The sequence below is a fragment of the Rhinolophus sinicus genome, chromosome 13, assembly GCF_057876585.1.
Source record: "Rhinolophus sinicus isolate RSI-liver-muscle chromosome 13, RSI-T2T, whole genome shotgun sequence".
Lineage (NCBI taxonomy): Eukaryota > Metazoa > Chordata > Mammalia > Chiroptera > Rhinolophidae > Rhinolophus > Rhinolophus sinicus.
Window position 1 is genome coordinate 459,598 of NC_142513.1, and position 23,737 is coordinate 483,334.

The 23,737-nt window shown below is 57.7% G+C and overlaps 1 protein-coding gene across 4 annotated transcripts; it reads left to right on the top strand.

The window, feature by feature from the left end:
* Nucleotides 1-122: 122 nt before the first annotated feature.
* On the top strand, nucleotides 123-22,532 carry GMEB2 (glucocorticoid modulatory element binding protein 2). 4 transcript variants are annotated; one of them, XM_074317738.2, is made up of 10 exons: nucleotides 123-261; nucleotides 5,827-6,012; nucleotides 9,696-9,793; nucleotides 10,597-10,724; nucleotides 15,032-15,135; nucleotides 17,053-17,210; nucleotides 19,047-19,118; nucleotides 19,397-19,534; nucleotides 19,721-19,843; nucleotides 20,211-22,532. In XM_074317738.2, exons 2-10 carry the CDS (start codon nucleotides 5,882-5,884, stop codon nucleotides 20,837-20,839), a joined length of 1,581 nt encoding a protein of 526 aa, XP_074173839.2. In that variant the 5' UTR covers nucleotides 123-261; nucleotides 5,827-5,881; the 3' UTR covers nucleotides 20,840-22,532. The 4 variants fall into 4 exon arrangements, with proteins under 4 accessions (XP_074173839.2, XP_074173841.2, XP_074173840.2 ...); XM_074317740.2 differs by having other exon boundaries at nucleotides 20,214-22,532; XM_074317739.2 differs by lacking the exon at nucleotides 123-261 and adding an exon at nucleotides 687-2,284.
* The last annotated feature ends 1,205 nt before the right edge of the window (nucleotides 22,533-23,737 follow it).

Consider the following 23,737-nt stretch of genomic DNA (forward strand, 5'->3'; position numbering starts at 1 on the left):
CCAGGCCGGGCTTTATTTCTCGGCTCTGTCCGCCTCTCCGCCGAGCGCCAAATAAGTTTCCGGGCCCGCCCTGGCCCGTGCGTGCGCGGCCCCGCCGCCTGCGTCACTAGGAAGCGCGCGCCCGGGCCTCCGCCGCCGCCGCCGCCGCCGCCGCCGAATCCCCAACAAGGAGCGGAGCCCGCGGTCGCCGCCGACGCCCCCGCCGCCCGCCCCGCCACCCACCCGCCCGCCGGCGCCCGCGCAGGCCCGGCCGCGGCCCAGGTAAGCGCCCGCCGCCCCCCGCGGCGAGGCCTCTCGCTCCGCCGCGCGCCGCCGTCCAGTCAGGGGTCCCTGCGGAGCGTCAGGACGTTACGGCGGGGGGAGGGGAGCGGGGGAGGGGCGGCGGCGCGCGGCGGGCGTCACGGGCGTCACGGGCCCGCGTCAGGCGGCGTCGGCGGCGGCGCCCGCCTCCATCTTGCCGGAAGGCGGCGGGCGGGGGCTGGGGGTGTCGCCGCGTGTGGGCGCGGGCCCCGGGGGTTGGGGGTGGTCCGAGCCGGGCCCGCGCGGGCCCCGGGGGTGGGCGCGGGCCCGGCCCGTTGGGAGCCCTGTCCCCGCGGGCCTGGGGGGCGGGAGGGAGCCGTGAGCACGGGGCCCCCGTGGTGGGCACAGCCCGGGTGGGAGCCGTCCGCCTTCGGACCCGTTGGTGGGGACCGTAGTGGGGGTCCTGGTAGGGGCTGCGTGTCTGTGGGCCCTTTGCTAGTGACCTGTTACACGCTTGTTAACTTACAATCCATTCAGCTGGTTGACTTTGCCATTGAACCAAGTTCTCTTTCTTTGCTAACACTTCAGGTTTCCATTACATCTTTTTTTTCTTTTAACACATAAAAAGCTGTGCGTAATTGAAATATACAACTTCAGTTTGGAGATAAGCGTACACCCTGGAAGCCATTACCAGCCTGAGCAGTAATGATGTCCATCACCTTCAAATTTCTTCCCACTCCTTTATTATTTTGTGAAACAAACACTGGACAGGATCTGCCCTCCCACCGCCTTTTCAGAACAGGACACTGCTGTACTGGTGTCTCGAGGACTGACTCATCTCACAACCGCAAGTTGTGTGACTGATACCACCCCCCCACCACCAGCAGCACCAGCCCCGGGCAGGTCTGCTGTTCTGAGTTTCAGTATTAGATTCCTCAGAGATGTGATACCGTGGACTTGTCCTGTGTCTGGCTGGCTTCAGCGTGGTGTCCTCTAAGTTCATCCTTGGTGTGACGTATGCCCAAACTTCCCTTTTTAAAGCTAACATGCTTTGTATACACCACATTTTTATCCATCGATGGACACTTGCATTCTTCCATATGTTGGCATGGTGAAGAGCGTCACATTGAGCGTGGGTGCAGATGTCTCTCACCCTGCTGTCATTTGCTCTGGATGAACACCCAGAGGTGGGGCTGGGTCACATGGTGGTTCTGTCTTAGTCTTTTGAGGACACCATACTGTTTTCCACAGTGGCAGCACCAGTTGACAATGCCACCAACAGTACAGAAACAGTGCCAGTCTTATTAATGGTAAAATCAAATGCATTAAATAAACCCCAACAAGATAGATTAAGCAGACTGCTGGTTCAGAAATTATTTCTTCATAGGAAGTATCTTGAAAATTGTGGGAAGACACACTGGATGGGGGAGGAATTTGTATACATATATTTGTGTATATGCATATGTATACAAGTTCTGTGAATTTAGGACATTTATAAAACTACATTCAAATCTAGGCCTTAAGATAACAAGCCATTTCAGGCCTGAACTGGGAAGGAGGCTGCTCAAGTGTCTTCAGAGCCACCAGACAAATTCCTGGCTGCGTTAGACACGGAGGGTGTAGTTGAGACCTGAGAGCCTGGTGCATTTGTTCCCCCCACCACGTGGGGACGCAGAAGGCAGGACAAGAGGCACCACCTCCAGGGATCGCCTCTTCTGACATTTTTCAAGAGAAACTGGAAAAATGAAATTTTTTCATGTGAACCTTGTAAACTGAAAAAGTTGGCAACTAAAGAAAACTGTTGAAACACTGTGAGGATCAAAGAAATCACGCTTTTGGGACACTGGTGTGTGACCTCTGCTGTGTTTCTAGTGATATTTTTATGAAAGTGTTAAAGTAAGAATGTCCAAACCTGTCGAGAATTTTTAGAATTATTTGAGCCAAACAGGATACACCTGGAAGCAAGATCTCATCAAACTGAGAAAAATGTTTCCCGGAAATGACAGTTTTGCGGCTTTTATGCATTTGGAATTAAGGAGGGAAGGTGAGGAAGATGACAAGGGGCTGGGAGAAAGCAAGGCGGGGATGGGATTACAGAGTTCAGATTAATGCTTTAGAAGGAGGATCTGACGGGCATTTCAAAGGCGTGGGAACCTAGATGCACAGAGACAGTGGACAGGGCTGCTTACGGCAAAGGTGAGGCTTTAACTGTGCAAGTCCTAGGCTGGTGACCACGCACCATGACCCAGCAGCAGCGAGGGATGTGTGACCAGCTCCCCTGTGAGGTTACTTTCCTAAAACCGCTTTTTCGTCCACAGGAAAAGACTATGATCTTGCAGAAGACATAGAAAGCCCAATCTGATTCTGAGGAACCGACCGCGCACTAACAAACACCGCTCTCCACAGGGAGACCATGGAACACGCGGTCTCTTCTTCAGTTGTCCTTGCCTTTTCGTTGAGAAGGCGTGTTTTCTTGGCAGTAGTTAACCACCATGCCCCCCCTTCAGATCACCTACATTCCTAGATTCCTTGCATTTCTGGGTCAAGGGTAAATGAGAGTGCCGTCATTTTCGATGGGTGGCCAGGGACTTCAGGGCTCTTTCTGTTCTCCGGTTTGTCTTGCCTGTGGCCATTTCCTGGGGTTGTCGGGGGACCCATTCCTAGTTAAAGAGGAGCCCACAGGTCCTGCTGAGTCTCAAGACCAAAAAAGTAAGGTGGGCCCGAGGACCTTTTGTCCTCCTCCAGCAGACGTTCACAAAATTGTTAGATAAAATACTGTGTTTCCTCGAAAATAAGCCCTAGCCGGACAATCAGCGCCAATGGGTCTTTTGGAGCAAAAATTAATATAAGACCCGGTCTTATTTTGCTATAGTATAAGACCGGGTCTTATATTAATTTTTGCTCCAAAAGACACATTGGCGCTGATTGTCCGGCTAGGGCTTATTTTTAGGGAAACATGGTAGGTGGAGTGTGAGCAGCAAAAACCTGAGCCCTGGAGGCCAAGCTTTGCGAGTGGTGTTGAATGTGGGCTAGTTAATTCTGGCGGGAAGGGAAGGCTCATTACTGTGAAGGAGCTCAGAGGAAGGTGGGGGTCCCTCCTGTAGAGCTTCCCACCAGCTGAGTGCAGTCGGCTCCCACCGCTGGGCGGGCGGGTCCCCACGTGTGCCAGTCCAGGTGGTCCACTGGCTGGACAGCTCATTGTTTGCCTCAGTGCTAGGCAAGTGATGTCGTTCGCACATTAAAAAGTGTGGTAAAGTGAAGTTCTGAAAATGTTTCTGTTTTAGCAAATTTTTATATTCTCTACTTTGTATCCTTTATGTAGTCCTACTAAGTCAATTCTGTTCTAATAACATTAAAAAGTTGTTTTTTATTGTGGCAAAATAGACAGCACAGAATTTACTTTTTTTTTTTAACTTTTATTTATTTAAGTGTGTTTTCCCAGGACCCATCAGCTCCAAGTCAAGCAGTTGTTTCAATCTAGTTGTGGATGTTTCAATCTAGTTGTGGAGCGCGCAGCTCAGAGTGGCCCATGCGGGGATCAAACAGGCAACCTTGTAGTTAAGAGCACTGCGCTCTGACCAACGGAGCTAACCAGCCGCCCCAGAATGTACCTTCTTAACCATTTTGAAGTGTGCGTTCAGCACGTTCACACTTCTGTGCAGCCGTCACCATCATCGTCCTCAGAACTTCATCTTCCCAGACTGCCACGCTGTCCCTATTAAACACTGACTCCCTCCCCCCACCCCTCATTTTTATCCATTCATCTGCTGATGGGCCTGTGGGTTGTTCCTTCCTTTTGTCTATTGTGAATATGCTGCTACAAAATTGGTGTCTGAGTATCTGTGTTAGTCAGTCCCTGCTTTCACTTTGGGCCGCATGTATCTAGAAGTGGAATTGCTGGGGGTGGTGGCGGTTCAGTGCTGAACTTTCTGAGGAGCTCAGACTGTTCCACATGGCCGCACTGTTTTGTCTCCCAGCCACACACAGGGTTCCGGTTTCCCCACATCCTTGACGGCACTGATTTTCTGATTTCTATCTCTTTATAATAACCCTCCTGCTGGGTGTGAGGTGGCATCTCACTGTGGTTTGACGGGCGTTTCCTTGATGACCAGTGATGCTCAGCTCCTTTTCGTGGGCTCGTTGGCTGTTTGTATATTTTCGTTGGAGAAACGTCTATTCTAAGTCCTGCACCCCTGTTTTAAATTGGTTTTGTTGTTGTTGTAGTTCTTTTTATATTCTGGATGTTGCTCCCTTATCAGATATGCTTTGCAAATATCTTTTCCCCTTACTTAGGTTCCCTTTTCACTCCCCTAAGAGTGTCCTTTAATGCACAACAGTCTAATTCTCATGGAGTCTAATTCATCTTATTCTTTTGTTGTTGCCTGTGTTTTTTGTGTGATAGCAAAGAAACTACTGGCAAATCGAGTGTCATGAAGATTTTCCCGTGTTTTCTTCTGAGCGTTTTATAGTATTAGCTCCGATTTTTAGGTTTTTGACTCATTTTGTGTTGATTTTTGTATATGGTGTGAAGTAGGGGCCCAGCTTTATTGTTTCGCATGTGGATGTCCAGTTTCCCAGCACCGTTTGTTTAAAAGACTGTTCCCATTCCTCATCAAATGGTCTTGGTGCCCTTATCGGAAAACCAGTTGGTCTCTATGTGAGGGCGCAGTAGCATTTTGTGTGTGTGTGCCAATTTAGTTTTTAAAAAAGATTCTAAAAAGGTAAACTAAAGCTTATCTTTTGGTGTGCAGTCCTGTGGGTGTAGCACATGTACCCCTTTGTGTAGCCATCAGCACCGTCAGAACCCACGACAGGCAGGTCGGCCCCAGCCTCCCGTGCTGTCCCTTCATGCACACGCATGCCCTCCTCCCCAGCCCCTGGCAGCCCTGGTTTTCTCCTTCATCACGTGTAAATGGATCCGCAGTGCAGCACCCACTCAGCAGAGTTTTCTGGAGGTTCCTCCAGGTTTGCTTTTTCATCTCTGAGTCTGTCCTGTTGTATGGATGGACCACAGTTTGTCCGTTCATCCCCTGGTGGGCATTTGGATGGTTCCCAGTTGCTGACAGGCAAAAAGCTGCCATAAAAATGTATGTGCAGGTTTTTGAGTAAACGTGTTTTCATTTCTCTCGGGCAAATATTTAGGAGTGGGTGGGGTTGTTGGGTCCCATGGTAAGAGCATATTTAACTTCATAGGAAACTTCCAGACATTTTTCCAGGGTGGTTGCATGGATTTCCCTCCGTTTCCCCAAACCAGAGACAGGGCTTGTCTGTGCACAGTTGTGGGACACAGGCAGCTTCTGAGTTCCAGCCAGGGGACACAGGGACAAGTGACAGTGGGAGGCTCACCAAAGGGTCTGCTGCACTTCTGCCTCCTTCGTGTCCCTGCTCGGGGCTCTTAGCTCTCTTAGCAGCAAGACGGGCAAGTCGTGCTCGCTGCATCCTCACCAGAACCAGCAGCCCGGGAATAGCCCTTCTCTTGCTGTCATTTCAGTCAAAAATGTTGGGACTGAAGGAGGGATACTTGGAGACACGCGTGCTGTGAGCTCTTGTGGGGACCATCTGTGACCTGTGCCTTGTTTCCTCTAGGACCACAGACCCTGGGGAGTGACACTTAGTCCCGGGAGTCCTCCACAGCGGAGCCATGGCGACCCCGGATGTGAGTGTCCACATGGAGGAGGTGGTGGTGGTGACGACACCTGACACCGCGGGGGACGGCAGCGGCGTGGAGGAGGTGAAGACGGTGCTGGTGACCACCAACCTGGCGGCTCACGGGTGAGGACGGGGCTCAGCGAGCGTCTGGCCTGGCCTAGGTGTCAGCAGTTTCCCTCAGTCCCTTCTCAGCTGAGCTCAGGGTTCGATGAGAGTGGAGAGTGTGCAGGATAAGTGGGGGCACCCCATCGCCGGGACAGGTGATGCTTCAGCTTTGCCCCTGTCCCTGCGTCACTGTTGCCACATGGTTCTCGTTTCTGGAAGTACCTGGTCATTTCTCTCCTGAGAAGTTCGCAGCGGGGTCAGTGGGACTAGATGGCAGCGGGGAAACGTTTTCTAAATGGAGTTGAAGAGTGTAGTCCCTGGCACTCTCGTGCTGCCTGCTTCCTTCCCTCTCACAATGGACGGCGTGTATCTTAGTCGGCAGAAAGCGGGCAGAGACTAGCTGCTGCTTTGTCCTTGCCGTCCCCATATGTGGGCCCGTCCTCGTGGTGGCAGAATGGCACCACCCATGGCCTCTGCCGTCCCGGGGTGGGCTGCCCAGGGGTTGGGCTGCCGCAGGCCTCCCTGTCCTGTCGGCATCCTTGCTCTGTTCAGACTGACCTCAGCACGGCTCTGCCGCAGGCAGAGCTTGGCCTCTTTGCCCTGCTGCTGTGTGGTGGCCTGGCCTGGGGGCTTGTCCTCACTGCCACGCCCTGCCCTGCCCTCCAGCGGGCAGAGTGCTGGACACTGGCTCTTTGGTTCCGTCACCTACCTCACCGGCACCGTGACCGAGCCGTGAAGATGCAGGGCCTCTGATTGTCTTTTCCCACCAAATGCCCGTCCTAGCCCCGTCTGTGTGCATGTGGCCAGGTTTCCGGACAGCGCGCCTGTGGCTCCTACCCACATGCTCTGCAGTGACCTCCCACACCCCACCAGGAGGCCTGCGACCAGTGAGTGTGGCGAAGTGCCTCGTTTATGAAAGCCGCAGGGCTGCCTCCTGCCCATGGCTGTGCCATGGCAACAGGCACGGCTGGCCTAGCCGAGGCTGGCAAGAAAGTAGCATTCTGCAGAAGCCAGCAGCTCCCACAGTGTCCGCTCGCTCCTGGCTATGCGAGGCAGCCGGGCAACCTCTCCCCTCCTGGAGCCCTCCTGGACCGCCCTCCGTCTTGGTGGGAGCCCGGCGGCCCGTGTGTCCCATCTTGTTTGCCCACGGCCTGTGGCAGGAGTCATGGCTCTGCTTGCTCAGTGCTGGGCTCTCTTGGGTCCTGCTTCCGTGTCTCCACTCCTGACTCACTTCCTCCGAGGGCTTGTCCAGTTCTTGTGTGGAAGGAGCACGTGCTCCTGTCCTGCCCCCATCTCTGCCTTCCAGGGTCCTGGCTTCACAGGGCAGTTCCCTTTCTGATTCCGCACCCTGGTCAGTGTGACTCTCCCAGGGCTGTTCTTCCTGTAGGAGGCACTGGTAGCCGGTCCCAAAAGCCCCAAGTTTGCGTTTCTGGTCAGCACTCATTTCTGACCTGGTCGGACGGGAGAACAGCCCTGAGGATGTGGATGGGGAGATGTGCCAGGATGTGGGTTCTCCCTGACCCCCTACGTGGTGTGTGCTGATCTCGGAGCAGCTCTGAGCTGTGCTAGTCCAGGCCTGTAGGGAGCAGGTGGGGTCCGGTGTACAGGCAGCTGCTTGGGACAGACGCCTGTGAGGGATAAAAGGAGGGTATGGGCTGGGGTGGAGGTATGGTCCTGGGGGACAGGAGGGGCGGTGGGAAGAGCTCCAGGCCCAGCGCCCCAGAGGCCCCTCCCTGTGGGGTCCCCACAGCCTCCCTCCTGAGCCTCCCTGCGTTTGCTGCTCCTCTTTTGGCCACGCTGACCCACCCCAGAAGCTCCAGGGGCACCGGCAGACCCCGGGTGTCGTAGCCGGCACTCAGCGCTCCGCTTCCAGGGTGGCCTCTCCTGGGGTCTCACACTCCCTGGTGCTGTGTAGATGCCAGCCCTCATCCGCCCTCACCACCCTCCTCTTCCCTGGGTCCCCATACATCCTAGGGTTCGCCATGACCCCACGTGTGGGCTCAGCCCTGGGCTCACTGAGCTGCAGGCCTACTGTGACAAACACCTGCCGAGTGGTACCCGGTGATTTCATCTCTGTGGAGCGGACTGGCTGGCCACCCACATGAAGTGCGGTCTGCACAGCAGGGCCCTCAGACCTTTGGCCTGTGTACGGAAGTTCAGAGGCTGTAAACCAGTTCAGTGGTGCGGGCAGTCAGGAGGGTGGCTGCTCCTGGGAACAGTGACTGAAGGGACGAACCTCAGGGGACGCCCCTGGGCGTTTCCATGCTGCCCCTGGAGTCAGCCTTCTGTGGGCTGGTTATACTTCAAAGTCTCCTGGTCAGACGGCAGCTGGGCATGCCATTCTCACCCCAAGTTCATCGTGCCCCCAGCCCAGAGCCCACAGTGCCCAGGGGTCCCTGTCCCCTTGGCTCTGTGTCCTCTGTGCTGCTGGGGGTTCCAGTTGGCACCCTCTCACTGCTTTCTCAGCCGTCTCCGGCCCCTGCGCTCCCCCCTCCACCCCACCGCCCAGTGGCCTTTCGGACACACAGCCCTACCACTGCGCTCCTGCCCCTGCTCCAACAGGGGGCCCTCCCTTCCTTCTCCCCCGCCGCACCTCTGCCCCGGCTCACATCCCCATGCTCCTGGGTCCCCGCCTGCCCTCCGTGCTGGCACGTGGCTCGGCATTTCTTGGCTCAGCGTCCCCCAGGACAGGAGGTGGCCTGAGTCCCTGCTCCTCCCAGTTGGAACTGGACTGTCTTCGCACCCAGCCCGGTCCCTGAGAGCAGCTGCCCCCTAGGGGCTCGGGTGTTTGCTGAGATTGGGGGGCTGGATGCCATGAGCCATTCCTGATACGAGCTCACCTGGGGACCCGTACCCAGGACCTACATGCATCTGTCTCCTCACAGCATCGCGTGTCTGTCCCCACCTGCGTGTGACGTCTCCCACAGACTGCTGGTGAAGGTGGCCCCGGCAGCAACCTTACCTGCGTGTCCCACGGGTCTCTGGGCTGTGCTCACATGGATCGTGGGGGCTCTTCATGTCGCAGCAGGAAACCAGCCATTGCCTTCTGTGAACATTCCTCCCAGTTCTCTCTTTTTAAAAAGAATTGGTGGTGGTGTTTTTTCCCCACACACAGAGGCTTTTATATTTTTGAGACAAATGTATCATCTATTTTGTTTCTGGGTTTTGTATCGTATAAGAAAACCTTTCACCACTTTGAAACGGTTCTGAAAATTGTGCTTTTTTACCTTGTAACACCTTTATGTTCTCGCCTTTCATATTTACATTTGATTTGTCTAATTTATTTTGGTGTAAGATGAGGTTAGGCCATGGGTGATTTTTTTTTTCCTTCTTTCTAAAATTTTGTATTTTTTGGTATTTTCTGTAACCCTATGAAATCATTATAATAGAAATAAAATGCTTTATTAGGGAAGGAAATGGAGGTAAGAATTCCCATGGAGGTGCCGGTCGCCTCCACAAGTGTGTCCTGCAGGTGTCACGTGCCCTGGCGCTGCTGTGGGTGCCTGAGATGCCTCCGTGAACAAAACAGGCCATTTGGAAAAACACCTGCTGGGGGCAGTGGCTGTCTGTGCCAGGTCCCTTGACCTGCACAGCCCCTGGGCTTCTGGACTAAGTTAGGAAGTGCGACCGAAACGGCATGCAGCAGCACGAACACTGCCTGTCCTTGGGCGTGTTGATGTCTGTCTCCCTTTCTCGTGCAGGGGTGACCTGGCCGAAGATAACATGGACACGGAGAATGCGGCCGCGGCCGCGGCAGCTGCTTTCACAGCGTCCTCACAGCTCAAGGAGGCCGTGTTAGGTAGGGAGCCCATAGGCAGCGGGGGCGGGGGGCAGTTCCCCAGGGCCCACCCTCCAGTCCCAGCGGGGGGCTCTTGACTGCAGACGCCCCAGTTCTGCAGCCCTGCTTGTTACAACTCCCAGTGGCTGGCAGGGAAAATTCTGTGAACACCTAGGTAGCATTAGAAGCTTCCAAACTTCAGAACATTGCTGATAAGTTTCTCCAGAATTATTCCAAGGGAAGTTTGATCTCGTGTCCTTAAGTGGTTTGTCAGCTGAACCGCGGTTTAATGTACCGTGTTTCCCCGAAAATAAGACTTAGCTGGACAATCAGCTCTAATGCATCTTTTGGAGCAAAAATTAATATAAGACCCGGTATTATATCATATTACATTATGTTATATTATATTATATAAGACCTAGTCTTATATAAGACCGGGTCTTATGTGATATGGGATCCGGTATTATATTACATTATACCCAGTCTTATGTTATATTACATTATATTGTACTAGACCCGGTCTTATAGCAAAATAAGACTGGGTCTTATATTAATTTTTGCTACAAAAGACGCATTAGAGCTGATTGTCTGGCTAGGTCTTATTTTCGGGGAAACATGGTAATTGTATTAATATTATTGTAGTTAAATTGATTGTGCATCTATCTGAAACTCTAACTTGGGACTTGTGGGACATGCCCTGCCTATCTTGGTCACATCTCAGCTCTTCCTGCACCGTAATTTCTGGTTTCTGGGTGGGAAGTGCTGTGGGGAGGTTGTCACTGATTCTGTTTTACCCCTTCCCTGTCATGGCACCTGGTGAGAAGTGAAGATGGCCGAAGAGGAGGAGAATCTAGAGGCTGAGATCGTGTACCCCATTACCTGCGGGGACAGCAGAGCCAACCTGATCTGGAGGAAGTTTGTGTGCCCCGGCATCAATGTGAAGTGTGTTCAGGTGGGTTCTGTGCCCGGCGGCCGTCACAGCACAACCACTGTGAGGCCCGAGAATGGGCTCCCTGCCCCAAGGGTGGGGCCTCTGGGCGGAGCCAGGGGCAGAGTCTGTGTGCTGGGGGGTTGCGGGGGCAGTGCGGCCTCAGGTCTACAGGATTGTCACTGTTACCAGAGCAGAGGAGTCGGGAGAGGCAGGGAAAGCAGCCGGCTCACACCCGGGGCTGCCGTGACTGCTGAGCTGGGGAGCTGGCTTTCCCTGGCAGGGCGGTGAAACCTGCGCTTTGCAAGGACCCATTTAGTCAAGTAGGGTGAACAGCATGGTAGCTGAGGTACCCAGACCCATGTGGTGCTGAAAGCAGCCCCAGATCCTAGGTAAGTTGCCTCCTGAAGCTGGCAAAATAGGAAGAAATGCTCAGGCCCAGGGCCCAAGTAAAGGTGGGATTTAGAGGGATCGGGCACCAACTCTGTCTTCTGCCTACACAGCCTTAACCTGACACTGGTTCTCTCAGCCCTGCGGGCCTGGGGATGAGGAGATGAAGCCCATGGCCTCCCAGGGTGTGTCGGTGGGGGCAGGATTGTCCCCTGTAATGCTGCTCCTTCCAAAGGGCTCTGCCTCTGTTAGGGGTAGCCACGAGTCACCCCCCCCAGCCCCACTCCACCCTGGGCGAGGAGAACTGCTCGCAGCTTAGCGCACAGGGGAAGAAGGGCCCTCTGAAGGGTTGCTCCGTGGCCTGAACCTGAAGGTTAAGAGTTTAGTTGTAAGGGGTTCCTGGCTGGCAGTTCCCGTGGGAATCTAACAGAAGCAAACGAAAGATGCTTTTTGGAGGAATTCATTTCTATCTCAGGTAGAAAAGGAACACCTCACAGTAAAATAGAAACACTGGGCACACCAGGAAATGAAGCAGCTGAGTGAGCGCACACAGAAAGCAGACAGCAGATCAGACCCACGACACGTCAGGCGTTGGGATTTTGAGACACAAAATATAAAATAATTGTGTTTATTTTAAGAGGTAGAAAAAAGGATTAAATATGAGTAAAGCATAAGCAGATGAGGAAAAACAAACTAGAAATGAAATACCTGGTCACAATTGAACAGTTAGTGGATAAGTTTTACAGCACATAGGCTGTAAAGCTGGAGAGAGAATTGGTGAACTGGAAGATGGAGGTAAAGAAGTTATCCAGAAGACAATCCACAGAAGTAAAAAGGGGATGCGGAGGTATGAGAGAGCCTAATGCATCTGAGTTCTGGAGGAGAGAAGAGAGTGGGTCTGAGAACTTTCATAATGGAAGATAGGCCATCGTTCAGGAGACAACAAATCCAGACTGAATGAAGTAAAAAACCAACTGCATTTCAGAAAGCTCTGGGGCCTTCACTGGCTCCACCTGGGACAACTGAACATCAAAACAACTAGTGACAGTTTGGATTCTAACTCAAGGGAAATAAGCGTCTGCAAGCCTGTCTTTATTGTAGTGCAGTTCACATCACTTACTTATGTCAAATGTGAGCAGTAAAGCTCTCCTAGTAGAATGCGACTGATGGACATGGGCAAGAGGGAGCCAGAGACCGTGAGTGGGTGCAAGGCGGACAAGGAACAGGAACCTGCCTCGTCTCAGCGCCCCCATTGACGGGCAGCAACCACAGGGAAACAGGAGCTGTCACGGGAAGCTGGCGTGTCGACATTGACTAATTGTGATGTGTAGGCATTAACATCAGGACAGACCCGACCCCATGGTGGGTCTCCTGACTGCATGGGCAGGAATTCTGACTGTACTCGTGAGAAAACACCAGACAGAGACCAACTGAGCCACCGTCTGTGACACCATTGACCTGCATGCTGCAAAAACGCTGAGGTGAGGATGACAGGTGGCTGAGGAGCTCACGGACACAGGGGGACAACTGGTGCAGCAGGGTCCAGGCTGGGTCCTGCGTCAGAGAGGGAGGTCGCCGCTGGCCATCCCTGGGACGCTGAAGTCTGAATGCTGCCCGTGGGCCAGACAGTGTGCTGACAGCAGAGCGCAGTTACACGAGAGAACCTCGTCCGAGCCCCGACGAGAGGCACCCGAGTCCTCAGCGTCAGCGACGGGCTTGCTTGTGGAGATGCGGGTGTAAAACGCTGCGTGACGAGCCCATGTTTCCGAGGCACAAGGATAGTTTCCTATGGCATATTTCTGGTCATGAAACATCACCAAACTTCTAAATGAAGACCCCAAACACTTCTAATGTTAAACGTGAAAATCCATGTAAGCTCTACACACATTCAAGGAAGATGAATTAAAAAAAATCAGATCCTTATTTTCCAACCTGATTTTCCAGTCCAGGGTCGTGGGGGCCAGAGCAGAGCCTTTCCCAGCAGGTGGCTCACAGCGCAGATGGGACCCCCACTCCCCAGAAGACATTCCATGTCAGGGCCACCCACACTCACATTTGCTCCGATGGGGACGAGGCAGACATATCATTCGCCTCACTGCACATCTGGATGGGGGAGGAAACCCACGCAGACACTCCACATACACAGTGGCCCGGGCGGGAATTGATTTTTTTTCGTCAAATGATTCATGGGCCTGCTGTGCTGAGGGCAACGGGCCGACGCCTACACTTGACCCTGAACAGCTTGGGAGCGATCGCGTGTAGGCACCTGGACGGGGAGCGTTGGTATGAGGGACTGGGTGCAGATAGTTGAGCACTGGTGCTGTTCTTGCTCTTGACCTGTGGGTTTAAAACAATCGCCAAATGAAAAGAAGGAAACAAAACAAGAGGGTACCATAGGTAGCACGTCGTGGAACAGAGCAGGAGGTAAGACCCCAAAAATGGGAGCAGACAGTTGCTCGGGCGCGAGGACCCCCGACAGCGAGTTTTTGCAGAGAGCTGGAGTGACTGTGCATGGCGACACCAGCTCCCAAAACGGGGCTGACGTTTTCGGACACCACTGTGTCCACGGCCAGCAGGTCGTCGCTGAAGGCGTGTGGAGCATGCGGGCGTCGGGGAGGTGATCCAGCAGGTTCAGGTGAAAGGATGTGTGAAGAGTAAGGGAAGTGGGAATGTGGGCCAGGCGCAGCGTGACCGACTGCAGCATGGACAGCGCGTCTTAGGGACGTTCCGAAGGGTCAGACCTGTGGCAGTGGGGTCGGCAAGGGTTGAGTGGGACTGCACAGCTCTGGATGCTGACCGCTTAGGTGGCCACAGCGTCCACCTTGAGCACAGTGCAGCTTCCTAACTGGCAGAGGAAAATCGGGAACGCAAAGAGTGACCGCTAGCCGATGAAGACGACAGCACCTGGGAAGGTGGTCGAGGGGGAGACGGACCAGACGGGTATGGCCAGGGAGGGTCAGATGCAATGGCCAGCGACAGCCGCACGTCTGAGGGGCAGAGGCTGGCCTGTATGGACTTCCTGTTGGTAGGTGGTGGCCAGGCCGTGAGTCTTCCCGCCCAGCCGAGTGGGGGATCCATTGGCTTCCTGGACTCAGTGAGAGAAGGGGCACGTGTTCAGGAAATTAGGAAAGTTGCTCCCATCCACAGAAGTTCTCTGGCTGGTGGTATCTGCCAAGGCTGACACATGTCTGGTGGCGATACAGAGCTGAGGTGCTCTGCTTGGCGGCTGGGGAGTCTGGGCCAGGCCAGGCAGGGTCAGCAGGGCCCCCCAGGAGGCCACCTTGGGGGGAGCCCTGGAGGCCACAGCGGGAGCCTGCCTTTCTGCTTCTGTGAGACCTGCTGACTCATCCATCCCACGCTGCTCGTTTTCTAAGTAAACACAGTTTTGTTTTGATTTTGGTTCCAATAATTGCTTGTTTCACAAGAATAGGATATTTCACATCCTCAGGCCATCTGAGTCCCAGCAGTGGGTGAAAGCAGCAGGCCCAGTCCTCTAAGTAGGGAGGACCGTTCTCGACTGTGAAGTGGACGTGTGTGCCCGTCAGGGCAAGAAGAGTAGGAGTGTGCTTCCTCCACTGTGCGGGGCCGTTAGGTGTGGGACAGGACAGGCGGAAGGAACCTGCGCAGCTCACCCTGTACACGGGGCCCTGAACGAGTTACGTATAAGATGTGAGTCCTGTTTGGAGGGAGAACGCCACACCTTTCCGAGGGGTGTGGTCCCCTCATCTCCCCGGCCCCAGGCCTACGGTGTATTCTTAGAGGGACAGCGGCCAGGTGCTCAGCTTTCCATCCAGCCCCTGCCTGTGCAGGAGGCCACACCGTTTGACCTAAGCTGCTCTTCCCCCAGCCTCAGTCTGCGGCACTGCGGGCGCCCGGCCTGGCCAGGCTCGGACGCAGCTTGGGCAGGAGGCCCCGTCTGACCCCTGTGCTTCCCTCCGCAGTATGAGCAGCACGTCATCAGCCCGAAGGAGTTCGTGCACCTGGCCGGCAAGTCCACCCTGAAGGACTGGAAGAGAGCCATCCGCATGAATGGCATCATGCTCAGGTGGGTGCTGGGCGGGCGGGCGGGCGGGCGGGCGGCGGTGCTCCGTGCTCGTCCCTTTGCCTCTGGGGCTCGCAGCTGAGGCCAGCTGCCTCGTGCTCGGCTGCTCCGCCCACACCCTGTGCAGTGTGACACGGCCAGGCTTGCAGGAGCTGTGCTGTCTCATTTGGACTCTGGCTCTTACCTGGAGGCCCTTGTGACTTTCACAGTGAGAGGTGGCAGTGCATCAGTGTCTGCACAGGCCGCACCTCTCACGCAGCCTCCCCCCCACCCCGCTGTTTACTCGTGTCTCTTCTTACTAACATGCACGTGCAGAGCCCCCAGGTCACCGGTGGCAGCGTCCCTCATCACGTCCCCAGGCCCGGGAGTGCGGGGGAAGAGCCCACTTCTCGTTAGTCTGCGGTGCAATAGTCTGGCCAGTTGTTCGGACACTGTCCTTTCTGGCACAGCTGGTCTCCCTGCAAGGGTCCTGTCCCCTCGCCCTCTCATGCCACTGAGCATGTGTGGGTCTCGGCCTGGCTCTGACGCATGCTGTGCTCTGGGGAAGGAGTCGCCCACCTGCCACCTGACACTAGCGGGGTCGTGTGGGGCCTGCACGGCTCTTGGCTGCTTCACATACACATCAGATCCAGGACCGAGAAGGTTCCGGGAGCGCCCGGGGGTGTGGCCTGTCACAGCAACTGTGGTACCTGTGAAGCAGGAAGCACGATGCCCCTTCCAAGGAGCCTGAGCAGACCAGGAATGCCGACGTGGTTTTCATGCTGCAGCGTTTCCTGCTTTGCGGGTAGCCACTCGCCCTTCCTGGTTTGGCAGGGGCAGCCCATTGGTCCGTTCCTGCCCTTCTGCCTGTGCTCGTCCCGTGGCTGCGCACGGCCATGCAGAGCCATGTTGACAGGGTCTGTGTGCTGCAGCTAAATCTGGTCGCTGGCTGGGGCAGGGACTGCGTTCCCATGCCCTTTGCCCCGGGAGATGCGGTCCTTGGCACATGCTGCTGCCACAGGAGCACCTGTGGGCATCCCTGGGGGCCCCAACCACGGCCCTGTCCGTTTGCTCTCCCCGTGAACCACCATTGGGGCCTGATGGGCAGCCGCCAGAGCCCGAGACCCAGTGGCGCCGCCCACGTTTCCTCCGTAGCAAGCGGGGGTGCCTTGCCGCAGCGCTCACGGCTTGTCCCCAAGTGCACATCGAGCTGGCCCTGATTTCCTAGCTAGCGGCTGGGTGGCACAGCCGTGGGAGGCGATGGGCCATTTTGCTGGGAGAGCAGGCCAGGGAGCGGTGACGCACCGTGGAGCCGTTAGACCAGGGGTGTTCAAACTTTTTTCAACGTTTTTCACCAAGGGCCATATGCGGTAAAATACACAAACAGCCGGGCCACTCACTCGAGGTGAAGTACATATTGCCTCACCTGGTTTATTTCAGTAAACTAAATATATTTTTGGAATTTGCTGTGGGCCAATAAAAAATGGATCGGGCTGCAGTTTGGACACCCCTACTTTAGACCCTTTCATGGTCGACTTCACAGCACAAAGGCAGAGGCACAAGGCTTCTCCTGGTGGGCCTCTCCGCCATGCTCCTGGTCTGTGCCACCTTCAACAGCCGTGTCACCATAGTTTGCCCCCTGGGGCCTTTTTGCTCCCTCAGGACCCCGGCCACTGTGGTCTTGCTTCCCCTAGTCCGGGCTGCGTGCTGCTGTCACGAGTGTCCGCACGGCCAGCAGAGCTCAGTCCTGGGCATGGAGAAGACTGCGCGGGGGCTGTTGGGGCACGGCCTCGGTCGCCCCTCCTGGGGCCTGCCCCCCAGATCCGGCCTTCCTCTCCTCTGGGGACCTGAGGACATGCTAGTGGGGGCTGGGCGGGCACTGTGGGGTGCAGTCGCGGCTGGGCTTTGGGTGCACGTGACACTCTGGTCTCCTCTGCACAGGAAGATCATGGACTCCGGGGAGCTGGACTTCTACCAGCACGACAAGGTGTGCTCCAACACCTGCCGCAGCACCAAGATCGACCTCTCGGGGGCCCGCGTGTCCCTGAGCAGCCCCACGGCCGCCGAGTACCTCCCGCTCACGCCCGCCACGGCTGACGGTATGTGCCACGCCAGCCCGGGGGACCCGCCCACTCTTCGGCTGGCTGTCGAGGGCACAGGAGGTGGACGTGCCCCACGGCTCGGGCCAGCGGCCGCCCCCTTCCACTCTGGGGAAGTCGGGCTGAACTGCTGTTTTCAGAGACAGGGAAGAGTCACGTGTTTCCTTTTGAAGTCACTTCTATTATAAAATCTCGTCATTCGGATGTAGAGGGGCGTTTGAGGGGTACCAAAGCCCACCAGCTTTGCCCACACCGTGCCCCCGGAGGCACCTGCATCTCCCGCAGCACTTGGCTCTCGGCCGTGTTGCTGCCCCTTGAGTCTGCCGTGCTGGGGTCTGGTGCTAACTTGTAGCAGGACAGACTATGTCCCCGAGTCACTGTAGCTTATTGAGTAGAGAAATTCTTAAAACTGAAGTCCAAGTGAAATTAGGTCCTAAGTTCCCCACTTGTATTACCTATTGATTTGGTGGTGGTACGTTTCTGGTAATGTCACTTGCATTGTCCCTACACTGTCCCTGCACAGGTCAGTGTGGGTGTGCTGCCATGTGGCTAGGGACTGTCCTTGCTGACCAGGTGATGGCCAGTTGAGAGACCTTGCCCTGTACTTGGAGGAAGGAGAGGGGGCCTGGGGGCAGCAGTCAGGTCCCGTCGTGTGCCCGAGCGGTGGGCAGGCTGCGTGCTGACAGCTGGTCTGTGCTGCAGTCTTTCCCAGAAACTCCAGGAACACGCAGAGCTGGCAGTCGGCAGGGCTGGATTTGTCAGCTGTCCTTGTCCAGTGGGTGGGGTACTGGTCCTTCAGCTTCTTTCTGGACCAGAGTCCCAGGCTGCGCTCTGGTCTGGCTCCTTGGACGGCCCAGGCAGTGCGGGGAGGGGCGGGGTCCCCGCAAAGCACCGCCCCCCAGACACATCCGCACGCACAGCCCAGTCCTGTTGGGCTGGCGGCTTTCATGAGGATGGGGCCACCCCGGGTTCCTGGGTCCAGACCCTCAGCCTCACAGTGGGGTCAGCTGGGGTGGCTGGTCCCTAAGGACCAGGCTCTGAGTGCCCCAGTCAGTGCCCAGCATGTCCAGCAAAGGCCGCAGCAGGTTTAGCTCCTTGAACTCTGTCATCCCTTCTTGGTTTGGACTGGTCTGTCTGTCGCTTTACTTCACGTTACGTTGGTGGTGGTTTCTTCAGCCAGAGTCCCTTTGTGCAGCTAGTCAGAGATTTTGTGTCAGCCCAGACCACGGGACATCGTGCCCCCCGTTATTCTAAGCATGTAACACCCCCGGCACGACCTCTGTCGGGTGTGGACAAGGTGACATATGCCTATGGTTAAAACGCTTCCGCAGATGTTAGCCAGTCGCCAGCGTGTTGTGAAGCCAGGTCACTCTCAGATGACACTCTTCCCATGATTGTGCGCTGTCGGCCCTAGAGACCGAGTGACAGCTTGTGCGTCTCCTAGAGTCTCAGCTCTTCCAAATAGAAAACTAGAACTAGAGAGAAACTGAGATGCACGATGAGGGGCAGACCCAGCCGAGCAGCAGTGACCCCGCCAGTCAGAAGGGTGGCCCTGGGCACGCAGGTCCCACCCACGCAGGCTGCCACGTCCCACGCTGTTGGAAATGGGTGGCAGGCTCAAGGAAGGTCACGTCAGCTCTTTGTCCTTCGTGCGTGTCTGGGATGAGGTGCCTGCAAGGAGACAGTTAAAAGAGTTTTAGGGTGCGAGGCAGTGAATCGTGGCTGCACTGCGTGTGCTCATGAAACCGGCGCCAGGGGCAGACCCAGAGCTGGCGTTGGGCGAGGCGCTGGGTGGGGTCCTGCCGCGAGGCTCACCCACCGTCGTCCCGGTTGCAGTGAACGGGTCTCCTGCGACCATCACCATAGAGACCTGCGAGGACCCCGGGGACTGGAGCACGGCCATTGGAGGTGCGGGGCCTTCCTGTGGGCTTCTCCTGGGTGGGGGTCTGGGGCGGGGGCCCTTGGGAGAGGCAGGCGGCCCACGGTGGGGTCCTTGCGGAGGGTGGGGCAGTGCTGCGAGGCTGTCTCCTGCCCGCTGACCCGAGGCCCCGCCTTGGCCAGCTCAGTGGTGGGAGGGGGAGGGCGGGTGTGTCCTCCCGGCAGGTCCTTGCTCCTCCTGTGGCTAGAAGCCTGCAGTGGGGCCCAGTGTGGGACTTCTGCTCTCTGAGCCTCTCCTTCCCTCCCAGACGACACATTTGCTTTCTGGCGAGGGCTCAAGGACGCTGGCTTGCTGGACGAGGTCATCCAGGAGTTTCACCAGGAGCTGGTGGAGACCATGAAGGGCCTGCAGCAGCGGGTCCAGGACCCTCCCCTACAGCTCCGAGGTGAGGGCCTGCATCTGCCTGTGGCACTGGGCACTGCCCTTGGGGCCGCCCTGCAGCTGGTGTGGGTGGGCGGCCAGCCCCGCCCTTTCAGGCCCTCTGTGCCACTTGAGCTGGGGGAGCAGAAGGCAGAGCCGTGCTGGTGAGCTGGGCCACACTCACCGTGCCAGTCGCCCGTGTCGCCTGCAGATGCCGTCCTGCTCAACAACATTGTGCAGAACTTCGGCATGCTGGACCTGGTGAAGAAGGTGCTGGCTGGCCACAAGTGCCAGATGGACCGCTCGCGGGAGCAGTACGCCCGCGACCTGGCAGGTGCGTGCATGTGCAGCCCGTGTGTCCTGTCGCAGCCGCGCAGGGTGGCTGCTTGTGGAGGGCGGGAGGGCACCTGGCGCTGTCGGCGGGCAGTGATGCACCGACCGCCACTGTGTGAGCACAGTCACTTGTGCAGAGCGCCTGAGGCCCTGCGTCGTGACTCCAGGAGAAAGCAGTGGAGCCAGGAGAGGCGGCCTGTGTGCGCGTGGTGCGGGCTGCTTACTGCGCCCTGTGACCGACTTCCTCTGAGGGGCCCCGAGAGCAAGTGTCCGTGCACAGGGAGGCGGAGGGGAGTGTGGGAGACAGAGGCTTGTGGACGCGGTCCCGGTGGCTGGCCGTGCGGCCTGACGCCGTCTTTGCCCCCAAGCAGCCCTGGAGCAGCAGTGTGATGAGCACCGCCGCCGGGCCAAGGAGCTCAAGCACAAGTCACAGCACCTCAGCAACGTGCTCATGACGCTCACGCCCGTGCCCCTGCCGCCCCCCATGAAACGGCCGCGGCTCGCCAGGGCCACATCCGGCCCGGCCGCCATCGCCCTCAGCCCGGGGCTGCCAGTCCCGCAGTTGACCAGCGTGCCGCTCGGCAAAGTGGTGTCCACCTTGCCCACCCCCGTGCTGGGCAAGGGCTCCCCGCAGGCTGCTGCTCCCAGCTCGCCTGCCTCGCCCCTGCTTGGGGGCTACACGGTGCTGGCCTCGTCGGGCAGCAGCTTCCCCAGCACGGTGGAGATCCACCCGGACGCGTCCAGCCTCACGGTCCTGAGCACGGCCGCCATGCAGGACGGCAGCACTGTGGTCAAGGTGGTGAGCCCACTGCAGCTGCTCACGCTGCCCGGCCTGGGCCCCACCCTGCAGAGCGTGGCCCAGGTGTCCCCGGGAGGCAGCACCGTCCTGACAGTGCCCACGGGGGCCGTGGAGAGCGCCGTGGCCGCCCCGGGACCTGAGGAGCACTCGGCCACCATCGAGGTGGCCGCCATGGCAGAGGGCCATGGGCACAAGTAGCTGCTGGTGGACGGAGCGGCCCCTCGTGGGCTCAGGACTGGCCGCCTCTCAGGCCGTGGCCCGTGGGAGCACAGTGCCAGCGCCCGGCGGTCACATGGGGCTGCTGAACCAAAGAGAGGAAACGCCAAACAGACCGAGAGGAGAGGGATAGAAGGTGACAGCGACCTGTGACGTTGGCTTCGAGTTCTGAGCCTCTTCCCCTTTTTTCTTGGGAAATATATTTTTCCACCTGTTGCTTACTGACACTGTTTACACGCTGGGCCCGGTCAGGAGCCAGGCGGGGGAGGGCGCGGACGCCTCGCCAGGGAGTGGCCCGCGGCGGCCTGTGCAGCTGGGGCACGTCACTAGCACATGTCTTGGGGACTGTCCCCAAGTGTGGAAAGCCATGGATCCTATGGATTTGGTTTCTTCCCGCAGTTTTCTGTAGGTTTAGGGCGGCTGGCACTCTGCTCTCCGTCCCCAGAACAGGTTAGCATGTGGGGCCTGGGGTCACCCACCTGAGCAGAGGGGCCGAGGGCCCCAGCAGCACGCAGTCCCCACGGGCCCTGCCTGCCTGGCAGTGCTCGGCGCTCAGGGGCCATTGCACACGCACCGCCGGGCTTCCAGTCAGTGGTTTAGAAGGCTTCTAGGAAGAGTCAGACTTCTAGCATTTTCAACCCAAACAATGCTGAGTGCCTAGGCTTCCGGAATCTGCTCTGGGTTCCAGAGTGTTTTGTACAAAATGGCTGTTGGGACAGCCTCCTGGGGAGTCTGATGGCCGGTGTGGCTCTGCGATGGCGTCTGTCCTGGGGGGCGGTGTGCTCATCATCGGCCCGTGCCCAGCCTGCTGGTGGGGCCGCCATGACGGCCTCAGCCCCTGGGACCCCCTGGAGGGGGAGCTGCACCCAGTGCTCCCGGCCCAGTGCTGGTCAGCGTGGGGACCGGACGCTCGCGGCAGGGCTGTCGTGGGCCGTCCATGGTCGGACTCATGAGGACCAGGCAGGTGGTCACCCCGGCAGCCCTGGGTCCCCACCTGGGGGAGGGCCCTCGCCCTTTGAAGGGAACTGGGCTCTGTCCGTCCTTCTGTCCATCAAGTGCCCAGAGCCCCCCTCAGCGGGCCTTGCCCCCACATCAAGCTCCTGAGGTGTTGTCTTTGTTTTCTTTCTGTCACCTTTACGTTGGATGTTGTCACAGGCGTCCTGGGCTCAGTGTGCTGTTTGCTTCTTGTCCAAGCGTATCTTGACTGAGTCGGAGTTCTGTTAGGTGTGGCCACCCAGCCTGTCCCCAGGCCACACTGGCCCGACCACAGAAGACTCTGGCTTGCCCTTAGAGCCCTCGGCTCAGTCAGCCCTCAGGCCGCGGGCCACTGGGAGGAGTGTGTTTCAGAGCCATACAGACAAGCGTGAGCAGCTCCAGAACTGACCCCCAGCCGTGCACAGCACGTTAGTGCGTTAGGAAGCGGGGCTGGGACACCGCTCTGGGACATCTGTGCTGCCAGGGCCCCAGACCCCGGGTGAGGGAGGGTCTGCCATCCGGCCCCTCCTCGCCTGCAGCCCCTGCAGCGGGGGTTTCTGGGAAGGCAGGTCCCAGGTGGTTTTTCTCATTGGTGCTCAGAGGCAGCGTGGGGGCGGGCATCTGAGTCCTACTTTTTATGTTGTTTTGCAAGTACCTGTTTGGTGCTTGGGTTTAAAATAAAAATGTTTTTCATAATTCACATCCGTCTCATGGTGAAGACTGCTCAGGAGCTCCCACCACACCTTCTCTGGAGGGAGTGTGGTCTGGGGGCCACGGCTCTTCCACTGTCCCCAGTGACACCAGGTGCCTTGCTGTGGCCCCAGTGTGTGCTTGTGTATTCACACACTTCCAAGGTGGGCAGACGTAACTGGTAATGTGGCAGCACTGAGCGGGCCCTGCCGAAGTGTCTGGGTCCCTGGGTCCTGTGTGTGAGGGGTTCCTGACCCATGTGTGGCCGGCCCGATGACCCCCTCCCACAGTGCGGACATGGGGCCACTTGTCAGGAGGGTGGCAGAGCCGCCCGCGAGCCCGCTCCCTGCAAGTCGGCCTGGTGTCCACCCTCTCTGCTGTGCTCTCCACCCCCAGTTGGGGGCTCCACTGGGACCCAGAGTCAGGGTCTCGCTGCCTCCAGGGTCCAGGACTACAGGCAGAGGTGTCCGCCATGGCTGGGGCAGATGCTGGCTTCAGGCAGGCAGCTGGGGGCCTGTGGGGAAGAGGGCAGGCAAGTGCGGGTTCCAGGGAGGCGGGGCATCCCGTGGGTGTGGGAGCAAGCAGTCTGCTCTTTTTCGCTGGACCTGAGTCGGACGTGGGACATGACAGGGAGCCCCCGTTGCCTGTAGTGCCTTGACCTTTGAGGCCGGGGGCTGCAGAGGCTGCGGGTGCAGCTGTGTCTGGCTTCTCACCCTCCACACCACCTGTGAAAGACACTCTGAAGGCCACTCTGGCTCAGGAGGAGAGCCCCCCAGCCATGTGCGGACCCCTCGCCGTGTTAGCAGCGGGCACATGTGGGGAGGCCCAGCAGCCTGGTGGGCAGCTGGTGCTGGCGTCTGCCCCGGGCGTCCACTCCGGGGGCGTGGTCAAGTGCTACCTCCTGAGCAGGGCACAGGCTCCTGCCAGAGGGTTTCCGCCCTGGGGCCCATGAACCAGCCGCCAAGAAGTGTTGGGAGTGGAGAGTGTCATGGGCATGCTGAGCACCACTGCCCTCTCTGGGCACAGGCGGCACAATAGGGGGCCCTGGGCGGTATCAGCTCTGCGGCGGCCGGGAGAGACCAGAGTGATGGGAACAGGCCTGTGGCCAGGGCAGGGTGGTCACCATGGCCTGACAGTGATGGAGGGGACCGTGCCTTAGAGGTAGGGTCTCAGGAGGCTGGCCTGAGCAGTGGGGTGGGCGTGGTGCCCCCATGG

What these genes read in the sequence shown, in the direction of transcription:
- GMEB2 (XM_074317738.2), top strand. Translation starts at nt 5,882, where the DNA reads ATGGCGACCCCGGATGTGAGTGTCCACATGGAGGAGGTGGTGGTGGTG. An exon ending in CACGCCCGCCACGGCTGACG is followed by an intron (nt 17,211 to 19,046) that starts GTATGTGCCACG and finishes TCCCGGTTGCAG; the next exon opens with TGAACGGGTCTCCTGCGACC. An exon ending in CTGGAGCACGGCCATTGGAG is followed by an intron (nt 19,119 to 19,396) that starts GTGCGGGGCCTT and finishes CTTCCCTCCCAG; the next exon opens with ACGACACATTTGCTTTCTGG.